Source organism: Epinephelus fuscoguttatus, linkage group LG8 (genome assembly GCF_011397635.1).
Source record: "Epinephelus fuscoguttatus linkage group LG8, E.fuscoguttatus.final_Chr_v1".
Taxonomy (NCBI): domain Eukaryota; kingdom Metazoa; phylum Chordata; class Actinopteri; order Perciformes; family Serranidae; genus Epinephelus; species Epinephelus fuscoguttatus.
In genome coordinates this window covers 21,809,276-21,831,275 of record NC_064759.1, presented here as the reverse complement: position 1 = coordinate 21,831,275, position 22,000 = coordinate 21,809,276, and the positions used below count along the sequence as shown (strand labels likewise).

General features: G+C 39.0%; 1 protein-coding gene and 1 long non-coding RNA gene across 4 annotated transcripts in view; one reads left to right on the top strand and one right to left on the bottom strand.

Moving 5' to 3' along the window:
- The window catches only part of LOC125893362 (uncharacterized), a 92,150-nt gene extending 89,689 nt beyond the window's left edge, over positions 1-2,461 (bottom strand). The window contains exon 1 of one of the 2 annotated variants that reach the window (XR_007449876.1): positions 2,365-2,461. This is a non-coding gene — a long non-coding RNA (uncharacterized LOC125893362). The remainder of the gene's footprint in view (positions 1-2,364) is intronic. The other variant, XR_007449879.1, reaches the window with a different exon arrangement.
- A 3,695-nt stretch (positions 2,462-6,156) lies between these two features.
- si:dkey-24p1.7 (sialic acid-binding Ig-like lectin 6) lies at positions 6,157-21,510 on the top strand. Of its 2 annotated transcripts, none has more exons than XM_049583948.1 (9): positions 6,157-6,217; positions 11,844-11,975; positions 13,391-13,777; positions 15,419-15,787; positions 17,173-17,454; positions 17,560-17,847; positions 17,964-18,075; positions 18,385-18,454; positions 18,710-21,510. In XM_049583948.1, the coding sequence occupies exons 2-9, from the start codon at positions 11,915-11,917 to the stop codon at positions 19,070-19,072; spliced, it is 1,932 nt and encodes a 643-aa protein (XP_049439905.1). In that variant the 5' UTR covers positions 6,157-6,217; positions 11,844-11,914; the 3' UTR covers positions 19,073-21,510. The 2 variants fall into 2 exon arrangements, with proteins under 2 accessions (XP_049439905.1, XP_049439906.1); XM_049583949.1 differs by lacking the exon at positions 6,157-6,217 and adding an exon at positions 11,492-11,540.
- The last annotated feature ends 490 nt before the right edge of the window (positions 21,511-22,000 follow it).

Below are 22,000 nucleotides of genomic sequence, written 5' to 3'. Positions count from 1 at the left end.
TCTGTGTGTGTGTGTGTGTGTGTGTGTGTGTGTGTGTGTGTGTGTGTAGAGAAACGTCCTTGTTGTGCAGAGAGCAGTATAAAGGGAGGAGGAAGAGTCAGTTCAGAGCAGAGCTCACTGTGGAGAGAAGAGGGCAGAAGAGCAAGACAAAAACAGGTAACCACAACTTTTCATCTCTAAAATATATTTTTCTTCACTAACTAATGTCATAAAATGCTTTTTAGAATTCCTTACTTTACTTGTAAACCAAGGTGTGCATTTTATTGGGAAAGTCTGGGTTTTAAGGGGGTTTTAGATAAAAGGTTACTTAAGATTATTTATTTTGCAGCTTCCTGTAATGTGTGAAAAAGTGCTGGGAAATTTCGAGGAACTCACAACCCTGAAAACATGTTGGCCACATTTATCAGCATGACTACTAAAAAGAGCAACATACTGTATTTAAATCTGTGCCATCAACTTCAGAGTTGTTTCTGGTCCAGTTTCATCAGTTGAAATATTTTAATGTTTAAAATGTTTGTGCTTCTGAAAGCAGGAGAGCAACCCAAACAGGTAAAACAGCACATATACTATATTTTTAAATGTTTCTATATAAAATCTATTGAACTAAATAGTTACGCTACAATAAAGCTGGACAATGCAGAGACCACAGATATCTCTTATTCAGAGCTGTTGCTGAGAGGTGTAAAATGAGGCCCTGGGGAATATTGTAGTCAAATTTATTATCCTCAGTGCAGAATAGATGAACATGCAACATCATGTATTAACATCTGTGCTGTCAGCTGTGGATCTGTGTTTCTGGTCCAGTTTGATCAACCAGACTTCCTGTATGTTTGTTGCACTTTTTCCATAAGGTGTTCGTGCCTTTGAAAGAAAGAGTTTTTCCTGTGGAGGGAGAGACTCAGTGACTTAATCATCGAATCAGGATGTTTGTTCTCATTTGGGCGACTTTGCTCTTCACTGTGAGACGCAGCAATGCTGACACAGGTATGCGTCTTTATTATAATCTTGTTAAACTTTACTGAGTCTTGTAGTGATACCAGTATTTCTCTTTTAAAGCTGTTGATAAGATCTTAAAATGTTAGTGATTTAACATTTAGATGGCCTTTAAAACGCTGCCCTTTCAAGCTCCACATACAAGTACTTTGCATTATTAGTGAGACTGGAGCTTGTTAAAACTATCAAAACATCTATTCATTACTGGGAATACCTTAAATGTAAATTAAGAATTCACTTGCTAAATATAGGGAAAGAAGTAAACAAAAATTAGATATTGTTTTTCTAAATATAGGTTTTGTGTTTAAAATCACTGAAATTTGATAACATGATTAGATGGGACAATGTTTAATATCAGCCTCACATATCAGCAAGTATAAACTAATGATGCTAAAGAAAAATGCGGACACCTTTCACCTCTTTATCAGTGATCTCTTTTTTAAAAAAAAAAATTTTCTCCTCCATATTAACAGGTTCCTCTCCAGGAGGAAAAAACATTGCCAAGAAGGATTCTACTGTATCACTCTCAGGAGAAATAACAGCAGAGGCCGGACTCTGTGTTGTGATACCGTGCTCTTTCACCACTGGAAATGGCTTTATACCCCAACATATAGTTTGGTACAAATGTGAACCATCTGAACCAAAATGTGATTCAGACATTATATTCAACACCACCAAAAGAACAAAGTTCAGTCTGGGTTCAAAGGACAAGTGTCACTGTTGGAACCTGATGTGACTCAGGGGAACTGCAGCATCATCGTCAATGACCTCACTGAGTCTGACTCTGGATCATATCAACTCAGAGTAAATGGGAAGCCGGGTAGCTCTGATTTTCTTCACAGAGCAACTGTCTCTGTTAAAGGTACGAAGAGCTGAAACAAATATATACAATAAAGATGTTAATTGTGGTACCTAACAACTGCAGCAACATCTTTGGTGTATTTAGAGTCTCAATGGAGCATAAAATAATGTTTAACATTTGTCGACCTCTATGGGCAGGCAGTAGGACCTGCAGCAGTTCCTGATAATATCTCCTGATTTATGCTCTTTAAAATGAATAACAAAGTATCTAATTATCACGCCCAAATTTAAATGAATGATTTCCTTCTGGCTGCTCACCTGATTCCACTCATGAACTGCTCTCCCATTAGGTCTGACCCAGAGGCCCACAGTGATGATTCCTCCTCTGACAGAGGGACAGCAGACCACACTGACCTGCACTGCTCCTGGTCTCTGCTCTGGATCTGTTCCTGAAATCACCTGGACGTGGGGAGGAGCAGGAGAGATGGACTCTCACATCACAGGAAACATCACTGCTTTCAAGACTGAGAATCTGACTGCTGTCACTCAGAGACACAGCTCAACTTTGACCTTTAACCCCTCAGCTAAACACCACGGCACCAATGTCACCTGTAAGGTCAGCTTTGCAAACAGCATCACTACACTGGAAATGAAGACTCTTAATGTGACCAGTGAGTAGCACATTCTGTTCTTCTTCATACTCTCACATTCTTTTGACCTTTCAGAATGTTAGAGAAGCTCTCCCAGCTCAGTGTAGTTATCCTAAAACTGGACCGTGAATATATAAAGTTTCATAACTTGAGGTGAAACTCTTGGGTCTTATCTTGGAAAAAATGTTTAGCTCGTCCTGAGATTTTTAACTGAATACAGCGTGAACAGCTTTTTTAAAATTGGCTGTTTTAAGCTCCCTCTTAAATATCTTGTGTCTGGATGAAGGTCTGAAACCCAGACTGGTTTAGGACTTTCACAAATTGCATTCATTGTGAAATTTCTCTCACTTTATTGAGAAAATAAGAACAAAACAGCTCAGCTCACAGTGAGACCTTGAAGACTAGGTCCTGTATCCTTGATGTATAAAATGATAATAAAAAGTAAAGACTTGGACAGCACACCAATTTGACTTTAATATCGTCACACAGACGTGTGACACAGACACAGGCAATTTCACAAACAGTACACACAGGTGGGGATAATTATTGGTGACTGCAGCCAGCACAAGAAGAACATCCAGCAGGGGGAGTCACAACCTTTCCTGGCACAGTCTCATGATAGAGAATACTACAACACAAAATACTAAGGAAACAACATCAGTATATTCACTTCTTGTGAGGTGAATATTATTCATTCACTTGGTCACAAGGATGAACTGATTAGATTTTGGTGGTAAAAGTTCAAGGTCATTGTGACCTCGTCTGTCTCATTCTTGTAAACACGATATCCCAAGATGACCTTGAAAATAGGTCAAAGGTCAACTTCACTGTGACATCAATGTTCTGCAAAAAGCTTTTTTTTCTTGGCCATTATTCACTGTCATAACTCAGGAACAGAAGAGGAGACATTGGGTCACATACTGAATGTGTGTAAAGCATGTATGTTTCAGAATTTGTAGCTTCTTAACAGCAACATCCATATTTGAAGCATTGCCAGGTGTCGTGGCTACACAAGTGTGGATAGAAATGAATGTAAACTGTAACAGCTACTTAACTGGTTCACAAAGGCATACAACCAAAAGGCAGTAATTCAAGCCTCAGATGTTGATGCTCTGAATCTAACCTGCAGTGCTGATAGTTAACCTGTGCCTTTTATTATATGGACTAAATTTGGCTCCAATAGAAGCTTGCATGAAATAAATAAAAATGAAATGCAAAGACACAACGCCGGCCTCTCCTATTATCAATAATATGTCAGCAGAACATTCTGGACTGTACATACAGCAACACATCTGAACAACACACAGATGACAAAAGCTGACGTAACATTATGTGAGGACATTTTGTAACTATTACTATTGTTGTGTTTTTCATTGTCAGATATCTTGATTACCAGAGGGCCTCCTCAAGTCAAATGGCAGTTCATTTCAGTTACTGATATAGAGATTTTGTTCTTACATTGGGCTCTAAGGTACATAATCCTTTTATAAAAAGGGTTTGAATGCTTACTGATGCATTTTTAAGGCCTCCAGGTGGCATTTGGCCTCAGACTGGGGCCTTATATGTAGATTAATAACAAACTGTCCGTCAGACAGATTCCAATAATTCATGTACAATTTGTCTTCAAGCTGTAACGACCCCTGCGAGTACTGGAAATACAACTGTTGAAGAGGGTGATGCTCTAAACCTGACCTGCAGTATTAAAAGTTCTCATCCATCGGCTCTCACTTGGCCTAAGCACGACTCCAACAAAACCCTGCCAAAAGAAACTACAATTGCCCAGCAGAACAACACTGGAACAGCCGCCCTTGTCATCATTAATGTGACAGCAGAGTATTCTGGACTGTACATCTGTACAGCCCAACACCAGACCAGTCTGACTACAGATTCTGAAGTGAATGTGATATGTAAGCAGGCTTTACTAGTCTCCTTTTTAAAGAGATTTATATCATCATCTTCTCATCATCTATTAATGGGATTCTTCTTTTGTGTTTGCAGTTCTTCCAACGATCTTAAGTAGCTCTGCATGTGTGGTTCGGTTGGAGGTCCTGACCCATGTGTGTATCAGTGAGGGGTTTCCTTTACCCACCATTGAATGGCCGCTGTTGGAGACTCTCACTGAATACTCTCTGACTACCAATGTGTCAAATCACACGGTGAACATCGGCATTACTGTATTTGTTAAACATCACAACGACACCACTGTCAAGTGTGTCAGCAACAATGACGCTAGGAACCTCACAATCAAAACAGTCGTGTTAAACCAGGAGGGTAAGTGTTGACAACTAATACAGTGTGTACATCCTCCACTCTAGACCACTGACATTTTCATTACCTATTTTTTAAAAAATGTGTTCAACAAGAGTCAGCAGTGATCAGGACTATTCATCTTTGGACAATTTTTTCATCTCCATTTCAGATCTACTCAAGATTTTTTTAATGGCTTTTAAAATGCCTCAAGTCATCATTGCATTTTTGATTGGGATACTTCTCTCAGCAACCATCTGCTGTTTGGCCAGAAAATGTGACAGGTAAACTTTCATTTATTTTCACTTTACTGTTCATCTTTTTTAGAAAAGATTTTAAAAGCATTCTTTGTGTATAATGATCAATATAAAGGACCACACCAGTGTTTTATACATTGTACAGTAAATCGCAAATACCTTTGATTAATGCCAACCATTTTCCAAGAAATACCACTAGCATTATTTAATGTGTTCCACTGATATACAGATATAGATAAATGTAAGAGTATGAATCTAAATGTAAAGACTTGAAACTTGCTTGAATTTGATTGTCTATCACAGTGAACATTGCATTGTGTGGTAATGCAATGCTGATTTCATATATCGATCTGAAATTGTAAATGTATTTTAATGGAGCATTGTCTCTTTACGTCATCCATCCATCTTCTACACCAGTGGTTCCCAACTGGTCCAGCCATGGGGTCCAGATTTCTCCTTTGTCATTAGTTCAAGGTCCACACAGTTTAATATAATCGGCGCCATACTTGCATTTTGCCATGTCGTCAAGCTAGTTTGTTGTTTACTAGTATCTGTCTACTATTTACTCTCTATACACCAGGAAATGGCACTTAGAAATAAAAGCTTGTGCTGGAAATTCACTGTACGTAGAAAATAAAGTGTTCATAATGCCCATTTTGGACCATGACCCACCAGTTGAGAACCCCTTTTCTAGACTGTTTTTGCTGCTCAGGTTTAGGACTTAGGGTTTGTAGCATTTCCTAGCAGGTGGTGGGTGAAAGGTTGGGTACACTGGACAGATGGTCTGTATTATAGCGACATTTACACACATTGACACAGGGATAATTCAGAGTTTTCAATTCGACAAATTCACACGCCTCCATGACTGTGTTTGCTAACAGTTTGCTGGTGGTGTTTAAACCAAACATTTTTGCTGTGAAGCAACACTGATGGGCTATTGTGCCGCTAAAATGACCTATTAAGCAATTAATAATAAAATAATTGTTACCTGGTAAATAGAAAGAAAACAATTGGAAAAAATCAGAAGACAATGGTTAGCAGCCACGATGACCTGATTAAACAAAGGTTATAATAATGTTAGGTTAATCAATCAATCACAAGTGTGGTCCTTTTGAGACGTTTTTTAATGTGACTTTGATTCAATAATCCCTGCTCATCAGTTGTTACTCATTAACATGTGTTCCCATGTTATTAAATGTTCTCCCCAGAAATAAACAGAAGAACTCAGCTGAGACTCTGGAGATGATGACTATTCAAGCAGTTCCACTGGTATTTATATTAACACAGCTGGTTATTATTGCATATAATAGTTAAATGTTTTTTGTACTTGCTGAAATATTAATCTTGTGATGAGACATGTAGTGCCATTGCTTTTCTTTTATTTCACTATGTATGAAAATCATAGTATGAAAAATTTCAGTATGAATATCAACTTGCAGAAACCTAAAGCCACAGTTGGTAACTTTTATTTCAAAAACACTTTTCATATTTGCTGCAACTTACTATACACAACTTACTTTACACAGCACTAAATGAGACCAGTAATCTGTGAAAACAATCATATTCCTCTGCCTGTTCTATTGCCTTGTTGCATTTCTAATGGCCTTACCACATGTGAACGAAAACAACCAATCAGAGCCGAGGAGTCTCTAATGCAGCTGTCAATCATGTCAATCACTGCTCACGAACTGCAACCAAACTATTCAGCACTGATCAAATATTAATCAGTATTCTGTCACTGTGTTGCCTCATTTCTCACCTCAAATGTTTTCAGAAACATATTTTACTGTACTGTTTAGCTGTCAAATGAGAACATTTGTGACCCTGGCCACCATGTTGGATACACTTGACTAGAGTACAGAGCACCGCCCACCAGCTGGAACCAACTTCTCATTTTAAAGCTTTTGCACTGATTGGTTGATGCTGCTGCCCCACAGTCTGATTCTAGCATATACCATAAGAGGCAGGAGGAAGAGGTAAAGGGACATGATTTTTATTTTTTATTTATTTTACAGATTATCTGTTCATGTACTTCTTTCAGAATATAGTGACAGTTTCAGCAAATAGGACACAAAGTTATTTTCATAAAAGTTACCAACTGTAGCTTTAAACTGTCAGAGTTTTCTTACTTTTGCACTATTATGCAGTTGTAAGTATAGACCTGTTGAAGAGGACTGCATGGCATCATCACCCAACAGCAATCTCAACTATATAAAATAAAAGCATACATTGGCAAACAGAAGGTAAGGTACCCCTGGTCAAAACTTCTTTTACTGTGAATAGTTCAAGATAAACTGATTTCTGCTGTTATTTCTCCTTTACTGATTTCCAAAAGGCAAAAAGTTAAAGATGAAATATGCTATTTATTAGTTATTTTTGTTTTGTACAGTTTAAGAGTGGAAAAAAAGGACATTAGTACCTTGTCAAAGTTTGGGCACCCCAGGACATTTGAGCTCTCAGACAACTTCTAACAGGGTCTAAGACCTTAATTAGCATGTTAGGAATATGGCTCTTTCTCAGTCGTTGTTAGGAAAGGCCAGGTAATGCAAATTTTGAATATTCTGACTCATAAAACCTTGTCCCAACAATCAGCAGCCCTGGGTTCATCTAAAAACCTGCCTAGCATTCTGAAAACTAAAATAATTGATGCCCAGAAAGCAGAACGAAAATAACAAAGCATTTTAGGTGTCTGTCACCTCAGTTGGTAATGTACTGAAGAAATGGCAAGAGGTACAAGCTGAAGGTTTGGCCACGGCCCTCACAGTCCCCCAACCTAAACATCATTGAAAATCTGTGGATAGACCTCAAAGGAGCAGTGCATGCAAGAAGGCCCAAGAATCTCACAGAGCTAGAAGCTTTCTGCAGTAAAGACAGTGTCAAAATCCCCCAAACAAGATTTGAAAGACTCTTAGCTGGCTACAAAAAAGCCTAGAAGCTGTGATACTTGCCAAAGGGGGCGATAATAAGTACTGACCATGCAGGGTGTTCTAACTTTTGCGTCAGGCCCTTTTCCTTTTCTTTTTCTTTTTTTTTTTATGTTGAACGTGTAAAAGATTACAATGAAAAAAGTAATACTGCTTAACATGTTGGAAGAAATGTGACATCTTTAACTTTTTGCCTTTTTGAAATCAGGTCTTCTTATACTTGCTTAGCTATACACAGTACTGTGATAGTCTGGTAACCTGTCCAGGGTGTAAACCTGCCTCTTGTCAAATGTCAGCTAGGATAGGATAATTGAGTAGGAGCCAGTTTCAACCTCGAAGATCAGGAAAAAATACATTTAAAAATAAAGATAATACAGCGACTTGGAAACTTTTGGTCGTGAATGTAAAGTATTTGTGATTCATAGTAAGTGAAGAAACCCTGCAGAGTTTTGAATTACTGTTGTTTTGTGTTAAATGATAGCTGAAAAGATTTCATGCACAGTGCACATTCAGTTGTGTGAATTTTATCAGCTGGCAAATAATATATCGTTTCTTATTTATACCTGACAGATCAATGCTGGTCACGCAGGGGAAAATGGTGGGGCCCATGACCAAGAGGCAGCTGAAGGAGGAGCGTCAGCCCCTGACAGTAATGTGGAACCAAGAGAGGTGGAATACTCCGCCATTGACTTCTCCTTGTTAAATAGGACGAGTTCCAGGGGGGCAGAGGATACACAAGGGACCACAGAGACAGAGTACGCTGAAATTAAGAACAAAGTTACAGAGGAGAGTCAAGACAGTGGTGGAGAGGAAGGGGAAATGTTGGAGGGCAATGAGGAAAAGGAAGTGACGATTGAGGAAGAAAAGGAGACAGAGCAGTGTGTGTCTGCAGTGGAGGAGGGAGGTGAGGATGTGGCAATGTACTCCAATGTAAATGAAATAATGGGTGAGATGTGAGGACTGTGTAGCCTGGTGGAGTCTCAGTATGATATTTTTATTGAAGAAATGAGACAAACATGACAGATTATTTTATATAGACAGGAGTGGCATAACATAAATACAGTGAGATGAGTATCACATTTAACACAGGCATAAGTGCAAGCTGTGAGTTGATATAGTGCAGATATTAATGTTTAGATGTGATGCTAATGTAGGTTTCCTTTTACAGAAAGGACCACATGTATGTACATTAAAAATAAAACAAAAGAGGTAGGGAGAAAAGATGAAGGTGGATAACTATGTTCTCAATACTTAAAGATTCATAAATGAAAAGAAGCAAAGAGATGTTAGGTTGAGGTTTGTTAACAGGGGTCTGGAAAAAAAAGCAAGTGAGATGTTAGAGACTGATTTCTGGGGTAGGTTTCAAATATAATATTTTCTAATGTGATGCCTGAAGACATGTCAACACCTCTACATGCTAGAGTCTGTGCTTTTACATTCATTAAACTACCATTAAATTATAGGTAATCACAACATGAGGTGACATCTATTTCATGTACAGAACACATTTAATCCACACAACTGCAGCTTCACATGACTGATCCTCAAATAAGCAATTCTGAACCGTATAAATACCAAAAAATAAGGCAAGGAAAAAAGTAAAAAGCTGTTTTTGTAGAGAAAATCTTTGGTGTCAAACATATGATTTATTTTCACTATCAGCTAGGATTAACAGCTTTATATAGTAGTTAAGCTTTCAAACAATATGTTATTTATGTTACTGTTTAAGAAATACATGCAGCTAAAATTGCGCTTGAATAAACCAAAATCTAACATGTCATTAGTATCAAGACATAGGGCTCAGGGCTCATATTGTACAGAATGTCTTTGTTCAAATGTTGTCTATAAGTTTGTATTAGTTTATTCTAGGTTGATGAAGAAGTTGCCATTATGGTGCTAGTGCCCACAGAGGGGGCACTGCAGCTCTTTTCAACCCAGTCACCAAAAAAAATGTTGGCACTGAATGTTTCTGCAGACCACTTGAAATGTGACATTTGCACATTCACTATGTAGCCAGTAAATTTAAACAAAGTTGTGGTTAACATGTGGTTAGGTTTAGGCACAAGCACCACTTGGTCATGGGTATAACCTAGGTGAGTCGCCATTCGTCGTCACCTCAACCCCTCAATGACGTCAGCTCATACATTACGTCACTTTACAAAGTTTGACATGACATGTATGACACGTGCAAATGTCTCGTATTTGTAGTTTGCAGAAATGTACATTTTCTTGTTGTGACTGGGCTGCGCTTTTGTTTTAAACCTTTATTTAAAGCAACAATACGTGTATCTGTGGCTCGGGAGGTGGAGCGACCAGGTCGTCTATTAAATGCAGGGTTGGACACTGAGCCCTGACAGCTCCTGGTCATTTGTAACAAAAATTGTAAAGTGCTTTAGATTACAGCTCTGTACAAACGCAGTCCATGTATGTGCACATTTCTGTGCTTCTCAGTGGTGGTTTGTCTGTACCTCAAGTGCTCTGCTGGATTTCCAGTGCCCCTATGTTTGCCTAAGCACAGCTCTGATCTGTTGGCTGGTGATCAGCTTTGCACAGAAATAAACATTAACCCTGTAACAGAAGAGATGTACTTAGTATTTATTCTTTCATTTTTATTTCAGAGAGTCATTCTGTATGTATCACTTTGGTAAGGAAACTTAAATTTGCATAAATTCACACAACTATTGATGTGAAAAGAGAAGAATTAAAGAAATCAGCTTTAACACTTCTCTGCAGAACTGTACTTCTTGTTTCTGTCTAACAAGTAGTTGTATAACTTCCCTTTTTAGAAATGTGTAACAGGAATCAACATGATGCTCATAGCTAAGAGTGAGCAGAGAATTTGTTGCACAGGAAACATTGTAGGATTAAATTAGGTATAAGTGTATTCTCAACCCTCATGATTCTCTCTTCAGCAGGTTCAGTGTTTAACATGTACATGTACGTAGCTAAAGCTATTGATAGTTATAGTTTAGTAGCACAGTGGTAGAACAGGAAGTTATCAGAGACTAAAAATACAGTAATGCCATATCAGGAAATTCATCAAATAATAGCCAGTGACTTTGCTGAGAATAGTACCTACAGATGTTGCACGAGATACAAATACAGAAGTGCTTTCTAAGAGGCTCAAAATAAAATGACAGCAAACAGATATTCTGTAGGTATTTAATGCATTCATCAGTGGAAAAAGAATCAAATTAACTATTGGACCAACAAATGTTGGTCCAATAGTTAATTTAATACTGATCAAACGCATGAGTCATAAATATCTGCACAAAGAAAAGTTATTTCTAGTTGGTTGTTTCTCAAGATGACCAGAAAGTTTTTTACTTCTTGTTTGTGCATCCGCTGTAAGCTTCCTCTTTCATACAAGTTTCATGTCTGTTCAGAGTCATGAAAGTGGTACAAATAAATAAACAACTAAACAAAAATGGTTTGCCTTTCATTATTCAATTTTGAAAGTACAAATTCCCATGAGTATATATGAAGGATAATGTGATACTACAGTATGAGATTATAACTGCATTACAACATTATAGTAGTCTAATGAGAGAAGCAACAACCCTTGGGTTTTTTTTGTTCAAAGAAGGAAGAGGTAGAAAGATGCTGAGAGAAAGAGTCAGTTTAGAGTGAAGTCACACAGCTGAGAAGAGAGCAGGTGAGTCAAACAGGTAAAACAGCACATATACTATATTTTTTAAATGTTTCTATATAAAATCTATTGAACTAAATAGTGATGCTACAATAAAGCTAGACAGTGCAGAGACCACAGATATCTCTTGTTCAGAGCTGTTGCTAAGAGGTGTAAAATGAGGCCCTGGGGAATATTGTAGTCAAATTTATTATCCTCAGTGCAGAATAGATGAACATGCAACATCCTGTATTAACATCTGTGCTGTCAGCTGTGGAGCTGTGTTTCTGGTCCAGTTTGATCAACTAGACTTCCTGTATGTTTGTTGCACTTTTTCCATAAGGTGTTCGTGCCTTTGAAAGAAAGAGTTTGTCTGTGGAAGGAGAGACTCAGTGACTTAATCGTCAAATTAGGATGTTTCTTCTTGTCTGGGTGACTCTGCTCTTCGCTGTGGGAAGCAACTATGCCAACAAAGGTATAGTGTGTAGCTTTATTGCAATCTTGTTATGAGACCAAAATCAAATGTCCACAGTTAATAAATGTTTATTATAAATGTTTTCCTTTCACGCTTTAAAATTGCTTGAACAGTCACATGTATTCTGTTTTTAGTCGCTTAAATTTAGCTTAGCAGCTTGTTGAAGCTCAAATGGCCCACAACACCTGACTTCTGAATAAATTAATTATTTATTTACCAAAGATAAATCCATTAGATATTTAAAAATCTAGTAGATATGCTGCAGAAATTTCCTTGATTTTACATTTTTAATTTATTAAAACTAACATCATAAAGTATGATCTATTTTTATTTTAAATAATGATGAAGCGATACCTGAGTGTCCCATCTTCTTAAATGTTTTAATGTTTTAAAACTAACATCATAATTTAGGCTTGTGTTAAGTAGTATAAAGCAGAAATTATGGTCTGGCTGAAATGGACTCCTCATGGAACACTGTAACAGGGCTCAGTTACATTAAGCATGTTCATAAAGCCTGCTACCAAGTGGCGTCTCGTATTCATGGCAATAAATACAACGTTACCAAACCCTGCAGTTATTTCTTCAGCTCTGTCATATCCATTAGGAACAGCTGCTTAAAAGCTGCAGGGATAATATCAGCTTGTAGTATGTGTTTCCACCTACTGACACACTGGGGTGGTGTCAGCATTAATGACTTGATGTGTTTGAAGTATTCCTACCGATGTAACCTACTGTCGTGTAGCAGATGTGGCATACTGTTGATTTTTTCATCCACCACCCTCTTGCCATCATTCTCATAATTCATAGCAAAACCTAAGTAACTCCAAATGCCAGACCTGTAGGTTATTGGAAGATCTTCTACTTGTGGTCTGGGGATGGCGTTAGTAACCATCATGCAATGAGCTAGCTTAGTGTAGCGTGCCTCCCAGCATGTCTCACTGGAGTAGAATGTTTTAGTTTGGGGGTGAGGGGAGGGGCAGACAGCACCTTGCCTGTTAAGTGCTGTAGCACTGAGAGCATTATGTGTTAGCACACAATTAACGCTGGACATTTTGTTTTCCCAGTGTAATAGGATTAGTTTAACTAATTGCTCAGTTTGTAATGCATACCAAACCGAAAGTATCAATACAAATATGCGTATTATTACACCCCTCATTGTTGTGCATGCATCATTTACTGTCTATGGTTCAGACAGGAACCTGACACCATTACTGACTGAAACCATATTACATCCTGCATCAGGAAACAGTTATATTGGTCACATGCTACAGCAATAGCATTGGTTGGCCTTCCACAGGTTCAGCAGCGTTTCAGTGAAAGTCTCTCTTCTTTAGCAGGTAGATACCCTGATGTATTATTACTGTCTACACATCCTGTGTTTCTAATTGTTTGTTTTTCCCTCTTTGTTTTAACAGATGCATCTCAAGAACAAACAACATGCTCTCAAAATGGACCCTGCGTCATGCTTAGTGATGCAGAACTAACAGCAGAGGCTGGACTCTGTGTTGTGATACCTTGTCATTTTACCACTGATCCTGACATCACTTTGGAACTTAGAGTCTGGCACAAATGTGATCCTTCTAAACAGAACTGTAGTGATTCTGACATAGTGCTCCACTTGAATGACACCAGTCCTAAAGCTCATACTGGGTCTAGAGTACGAGCGTCACTGAAGAACTGCAGCATCATCATCAATGACCTTAGTGAGTCTGTCTCTGGATCATATCATTTCAGACTTAACGGTATCCTGAATGGAACAGAGCGAGAATATGCATCTTCTGGAGCAAATGTCACTGTAAAAGGTAAGTAGAACCACAGCAAATGTTGTTTGCTAACTGAATATGTTTATTGTCATAACTAAAGCATGTATCAGCTAGGGTTGGGTACCGTTCACATTTGAATTGATACTGGTATCATTTCTGCTACCTGGAATTTGGTACTGGTACCTGTGCCGCGATCACACAGAAAGCATTTTTAGCATCTTGAGGTGAGTTTTTGTAATTGTTTTTGATGAGAATGAGGCTTTTTGCTTGCTGTTTTTGTGTTGCTATGCGCCTTGTGTTTCTGCGCTCTAGGCACCTGGCGTTTTGCTGGAGAGCTCTGAACTCCTCGGTCGAAAAAAGCAGAAAAGTGCCCCATATCATCTCTGCTTTTTTCCTATTGTCCAGTCAGATGATTAGAACTGGACCTTCTGTGGTGGTCATGACAACAGGTTCACAGATGGTAAATAATGGAGGAGAAACTGGTGGTAGCGGTTGCTGGATACCCAGAGCTTTATGGCCTGACGATAGACAGCAGTTTGTCAAACTGCCCCAGAGTCATCCTAAAATATGCCTGGAAACTGCCATCATGGAGGCGAAGCTCCTGGACCAGCTGGTGGTGCTCCCCATGATCCACCCTCTTTTTTTAAGGGTCTCATACTCCCACACCGAACTCCGTTTCCCTGTGCCCAATGAACTATTTACCAACAGCCTCTCACCATTATAGTAACTAGCTATTAATTACTGTGAAATAAATGAATAAAAAACAGTAGATTAAGTACACGGGAAGGTAAGGGTAAGGAGGTGTTTGCCTGGCAACAACAAAAAGGTGCAGGCAGCATTGTTTTTGCCAGTGGCATTCAACTTTTAAAAAAATTAACGGCAGGGCAGTGCGTCTCGCGTTTTGCATTTTGCAACCTGCAAAAAGCTTCCTGTGTGATCGGGGCCCAAGGTAGCTTTTTTGTACTTCACTTTCTCTGTAATAACAAAAATTTAATTTGTGTACAAGCTGCATGGCTGACATAGGAGATTAAAACACAGTTCTGCTCTATTCTAATCACACATAGAGCTAATATTTTGTCTCTGTCCATCTACTTGTGTGTGTATGTGTGTCTGTTCATCTAGCAGTGATCCGAGGTTCTTACTAAAATGATATAGAAAAGAAAATTGACCAGACACCGAAACTATTGCAGCAGATCGGTGCTGCAGCGATACTTTTGGCTTGCTTGGAGGCCAATGGAGTGACCAGGAGCTCCGTTGCCAGCCTCAGAGCTCCATGACTGGCTTTCAGGCCTCACTTCTGACTGTTGTCTGAGCCTGGCAGTCTCACACAGATGCTGACATTTGGCAGAGATGAATTTAACATGAATCGGTACTCGGTAATACCAATGTTATCTGGTCGGTACCCTTAAAAGTACTGAGTTCAGCACTCAACCCTGACGCCAACATATTTGGTTTTCATAAACCTTTAATGCACTGAAGTAATGTTTGGCCTCTACTGACGTCTGTGGGTGGCAAGAAGGGACAGCAACAACGCTGATAGATTGAGCCACTTCTGCCATACCTTCTACTTATTGCCCCTTTGAAATATTAAGCAGAGTAGAGTACTATATAAGTCCTACTTGAAATGAATAATAACCTTCTGGTTAATCTGATTCCACTCATGGACTGCTCTCCCATTAGGTCTGACCCAAAAGCCCACAGTGATGATTCCTCCTCTGACAGAGGGACAGCAGACCACACTGACCTGCACTGCTCCTGGTCTCTGCTCTGGATCTGTTCCTAAAATCACCTGGACGTGGAGAGGAGCAGGAGGGAAGGACTCTCACATCACAGGAAACATCACTGATCTCAAGACTGAGGATCTGACTGCTGTCACTCAGAGACACAGCTCAACTTTGACCTTTAACCCTTCAGCCAAACACCACAACACCAATGTCACCTGTAAGGTCAGCTTCACAAACAACATCAAAACAGAGGAGACGGTGACTCTGAACATCAGCCTGAAAGGCAACACGGCTACAGAGAAAATGACGACTCCTGACGTGACCAGTGAGTAGCACATGTTCTTCATACTCTCACATTCTTTTGACTTTGCAGAATGTTAGAGAAGCTCTCCTAGCTCAGTGTAGTTATCTCGTATTCATGGCAATAAATGCAACATTACCAAACCCTGCAGTTATTTCTTTAGCTCTGTCATATCCGTTAGGAGGGTGGCACAGTGGTGTGGTGGTTAGCACTGTCGCCTCACAGCAAGCGTGAGCCTGAGTGGTTGTCTGTCTCTATGTGTCAGCCCTGCGATAGTCTGGCGACCTGTCCAGGGTGTACCCTGCCTCTCGCCCGATGTCAGCTGGGATAGGCTCCAGCCCCCCCGCGTGAATGAATGAATATCCATTAGGAACAGCTGCTTAAAAGCTGCGGGGATAGCATCAGCTTGTAGTATGTGTTTCCACACACTGGGGTGGTGTCAGCATTAATGACTTGATGTGTTTGAAGTATTCCTACCGATGTAACCTACTGTCGTGTAGCAGATGTGGCATACTGTTGATTTTTTCATCCACCACCCTCTTGCCATCATTCTCATAATTCATAGCAAAACCTAAGTAACTCCAAATGCCAGACCTGTAGGTTATTGGAAGATCTTCTACTTGTGGTCTGGGGATGGCGTTAGTAACCATCATGCAATGAGCTAGCTTAGCATAGCGTGCATCCCAGCATGTCTCACTGGAGTAGAATGTTTTAGTTTGGGGGTGGGGGGAGGGGCAGACAGCACCTTGCCTGTTAAGTGCTGTAGCACTGAGAGCATTATGTGTTAGCACACAATTAACGCTGGACATTTTGTTTTCCCAGTGTAATAGGATTAGTTTAACTAATTGCTCAGTTTGTAATGCATACCAAACCGAAAGTATCAATACAAATATGCGTATTATTACACCCCTCATTGTTGTGCATGCATCATTTACTGTCTATGGTTCAGACAGGAACCTGACACCATTACTGACTGAAACCATATCACATCCTGCATCAGGAAACACTTATATTGGTCACATGCTACAGCAATAGCATTGGTTGGCCTTCCACAGGTTCAGCAGCATTTCAGTGAAAGTCTCTCTTCTTTAGCAGGTAGATACCCTGATGTATTATCATTGTCTACACATCGAGAGCATATTGTCTTTCCGAAATCTTATGCAAAAGTTCAACTTCATTAGTATATTCCAGGCAGATTCTGTACTGAGGCAAAAAGAAACATATGGAGGAGTTTCTCAAACACATCAGAGATGAACAGACTTCTGGTTGATGCACATTCTTATGCAAAGATATGTGAGAATGAGACGTAAGGCTTTTGTTGTCAGCTTCAGATCAATGCCGTATGTTACGAATATTTTAGACTGCATTATCTAATAAATAAAAATAATTTGTCCATTTTTGTCTCATAGCTGTGAAGAAATCTGAAATAACTGGAAAGACCAGTGTAAATGAGGGGGATGTTCTGAATCTGACCTGCAGTTTTGAGAATTTCCCTTCGTCTCTTGTCATGTGGAGTAAAGTCCCATCCAAGAAAAACCTGAACAGTGTAGCTGATACTAACCTGCAGAACAGCACTGGATCAGCTACTCTTGTCATCCCTAATGTAACAGCAGAACATACTGGACAGTACATCTGCACAGCAACACATCTGAACAAAACTCTGACTATGTATGCCAACGTCACGGTGATTTGTAAGTAGACTTTGAAGTAGATCCCCTTTACAGGAAACTTATCATATTCTGCCTACTCTACTATCAGCTCACTGTAAACTTTATCCGATGTTGTGATGTTTGCAGTGTCTCCAAAGATCCTAAAGAGCTCCGGATGCATTCATCAGTCAGAGGTCCTGACTTGTGTGTGTATTAGTGAAGGGTTTCCTTTGCCCACCATCAAATGGCCGCTGTTGGAGAACCACACTGAGTACTCAGTCCTTATCACCGTGTCAAACCACAAGGTCAACAGCACTGCCACCCTGACTGTAAAAGACCACAGCACTTCTGTTGAGTGTGTCAGCAGCAACACAAATGGGGAAGCAAAAGAAAACCTCATCATAAGCAATGCAGAACAGAAACAAAAAAAAGAAGGTAACAGCTCAACCTTGAAATGTTCTTTTTTTGTAATCTCTGTATTATGACATTCAAGAAGCAACAGTGGCCTCAGTTTTGTTTTGTTTATAACAAGTTGTTCCTCTTGTTTCTAGGTGAAGTCATAAAAGTGTTACGAATTATCACACGGTGGGAAATTATCATTGCATTTTCGGTTGGCGCCTTTCTATCTGCAATCATTTGCTGTTTGGCAAGAAAATGTCACAGGTACACTTTGACGCTCTGATTCATGTCTTGTTATTTTTTACTTTTTTGCTGATATTTATTTGTTTATCTGATTATTCCAAGCTTTGTTCATGTAAAATGTTAATTTGTAAGTCATAAAGGGTGCTATAAAGAACAGTGCATGCTTTGAAAATGATCATAAGTAATGGAAAATATTTATTTATTGGAGCAAGTGGGCCAAAACATGTTAAACTATTACAATGGTACTTTATAGTTTGTTATGTGAGATAAAAAGTCACTTGTTGTATTTGTCTGTTAATGTTTGTGCTTTTTATAAACATCTCTCCTCAGAAAAAAACAAAGGATATATGGAAATCTGGCCGAGACTCTGGAGATGGTGTCAAGTCACGAGGATCCTCCGGTATTTATATTTGTACAGCTAGTCATATCATACATTTGTAAAGCTGGAATGTGTAGGATTTGACTTTTGTGACACCTTGTGGCAAAATTGAAAAATACACCCTGATAAAGAGAAGTGCAGGAGTTTTCAGTAGGTGGAGGAGCTTCAGTAGCTTCTTCAAGTTGAGCCATCTGAGGATTGCCAATCAGGATTTCCAATTGTTTTGCACTGTAGCAGCTGATGAATGACTCTTACCATATGTTTTGGACCTGACAGGTAGATGCTGGTCAAGCAGTGGAAGATTATCAGGCCATCGACCAAGTGGCAAATGAAGCAAGAGGAGCCGTGGCGACGGGGAAATCGGAAGTGGAGTACTCCAAGATTGATTTCTCCCTGATTAAAAGGAAGGATGCAGAAGAGGCAGGAGAGACACAGGGGACCACTGAGACAGAGTACGCTGAAATTAAAGAACTAAAGAAAATTAAAGAAGAATCAGAGGAGGATCAAGATGAAGAGGGTGAGGAGGAAATGACTGGTGAGGATGAGGAGAAAAAACATAGTGAACCAGAGGAGAAGGAAGGTGAAGGTGAAGGTGAGGATGTGGCACTGTATTCCAGTGTTAAGAAAACAAATAAATAAGTCAGATCTGATAGTGCTGCTTAGGTGTTTGAAGATAAAGATTACTTATGTAATTTGCTCTGATTAGATGACTTCTTGCTGTTGTGTGATTTATTTTTTTTTCCTGCAACATATTCATTGATTTTGTGGTTTTCAAAAGCTAAACTGAGCCTGCGGTAACCCTCAAATGATATTGTGTAACTGTCATAGGTAGTACTAGTCATAAGTGAGTCAGCTTTGTACAGTAGCAGCATTGACCACTGTGCAGTAGTTTTTAAAAAGTTGTATTAGTACAGAGATTTGTAGATAATTTTTTGGACCTACAAGAGCAGCTGTCATTCAAATTACATTGTTACCGCAACAAAAGTACATATTACATATACAAATCATACGTAATAAAGATATTTGTACCTTCTTGTGACCTAACTCAACATTCAAGACCGACTCAAAAGACTATAGAACTAAGAAAATGTAAAAAGCTGATAAAAGTTACCAGCTACAGCTTTAACTGCTGAATATAGCAATTTTAACATATTATTGTGCTCTATATAGTATTATTTTTAAAGACCAGAGAGATTATATCACATACAAGGACCATTTTGCAGGATTTAGCGACATCTAGCAGTGAGGTTGGAGACTGCCACCAGCTGAATACCCTCAGTTCACCCCCATTTAAAGAACTTCTGGTGGCCTTCAGGTAACCATAGATGTATTGGGGCGTCCGATGGCTCAGTGGGTAGAGCATGTGCCCCATGGATTAAAGACAAGATCTTGTCTGCAGTTTGAGATGTCCTGTCAATAGTTTCATAGATCTTTTTCTCTGCAGTACTGTGAATTGAAAGTGAGGCGCAGGAGGCCTTCTTTACAGGCAGTGCTAGGTTTGTCCATTCTGGGCCACTGTAGAAAAATGCCAGTAAAACATGGCTGACCCTTCAAATATGAAGGGATCATTCTAAGGTAATGAAAACACATGATTCTTAGTTTCAGGTGATCATACACTAAAAGAACACAGTTGAGAATATTATATTCCGTTTCTGCTAATAGATCTAGATTACAGATCCTTCAAGTTATCTGAGAATTTAGTTCAAATTACTTTGTATTTGAAATTAACACACATATAAACCCGAATTTACAGCACCGTCTTCTGTCACAAAGACGGGAAATCACTGTGTGAGAGGATGTGAGCCTAAAATAGCATCTGAAACACCAACCAGGTGTCAGTTGTTTTGCATACTTGGTTCCTCATAAAAGGGAAGAAAGCAAGAATCTGTGGCTTGGCTTTTAAGAGGCTCACATACAGTATACATGCCTCCTTCAACTTTATTAACATTACTCAGTTCCTTTTTATTGGTAATGCCTCTGTAAGGCCTATGTGGGGAAACCCAAAATTCACAGTAAATGAAAAGAAAATGAAACTGTCATACTGCTGATTATGATTTTTGTGTTTCAAGGTGGTAGGCCAGGTTCTGAAAATCAAGTCTTTAAACCTGAATTGAAAACAGGTAATCTGTCCTTTACAGATCTGTCACACTTAGGCTGCATTCACAAATGCCAATCCTGCATTAACTGATCACTGGTGATGAGACTGGAAAAACTCCCACAGTCCATGGAAACAAGTAATACAATCTCTTTCTATCATTAGATATTATATTGAGTAAAAGAAATATAGCATATTAACAGCTCGTGTGCAGCCTGCTGTCCTACAAAGGAGAGCACACACTGTGTGTGCATGCATTTATGTCAGTATTGATACTACACTGATGATAATTAAAAGTCTCTAGATCTTTCAAGCCAACATAAACAAACTTACTAAGACAAATACTCACTTGCTTAGACTGAGAGAGTGGTTTTCTCTCCACCCTCCACTCTCCACCCACACACAAAAGGGCCATTTAAGTGACACTCCCACACCGGCCCACAACCCTGCAGCTTATCGCTGCAAAATCTGATTTGCTGTGAATGCAGCCTAAAAATTTGTTGTAAAATTTAGGAAATTAAAAATACTTGGTTAAGGCTTTGAGTTTAATTTATCTCTGTCAGATTTTTTTGTTGCCATTTTTGCATTTATTTTTGACTGTTAAAAGTGTAGAGAAACAGGAAAAAGTGGAGAGATGGGGTTTGACATGTAGCAAAGGTCCACAGCTGGAGTCAGATCATGGATGTTGGGGTAATGCAATATGCACCTTAACCGTTCAGCAGTCAGGTCACCTCATAGCTCCTTTTCCGGTTTATATTGATAATAAAATGTATATTTTTAGGTACTTAATGGCTACTGATAACTGTTTGGTCGTCCTCTCCTGTCTGGACATGAACAGTTGTACTAATTAGTAAATATTTGCACTGTAATAATAGCTATGATAATAATGTAAGATGTTTTAAATATAAATGTTAATGTAACATAAATGATGCTGTGTTTTAAAAATGTGTTTTTGTATTATATTTTTTATGTGCTTGTAAATGTGTGTATGCTTATGCATTAAATAAAATAGATTTACATAAACACACAGTGTGCATGAATGTGCTTAAAGTGATTTTGGATTAGGGCTAAGCTAACAGGATTAGAATGTTCCACCAGCTGGACAGACACCTTTAAATAGATCAACCTGACGCTGCTGGTGCATTAGAGCTGCAGAAGATTCAACATTTGACAAACAAGGACAAATATTTCATCCAAAGGGCCGATTCTTTAGATTTGTAGGTGAGTGTGTGCTTTATGGTTTTGATCTGAAACTTGCCAGAAAGTCAAAATTTGATTGGTTAAATGTACCATGCAAACCTTTAGTTTAAGTGTTAACAGCAGTGCGAAATGAGCAGGTTTCCTGTGACACCAGAAATATATTTTGCTTTGACGTTTCTTTTAGGATGATTATGTTACATGGTTACTATTGAAAAGCTGCCAGTTTTTTAGTTTTTATTCATGATGTTAGATGTCATCATATCTATTGGTAC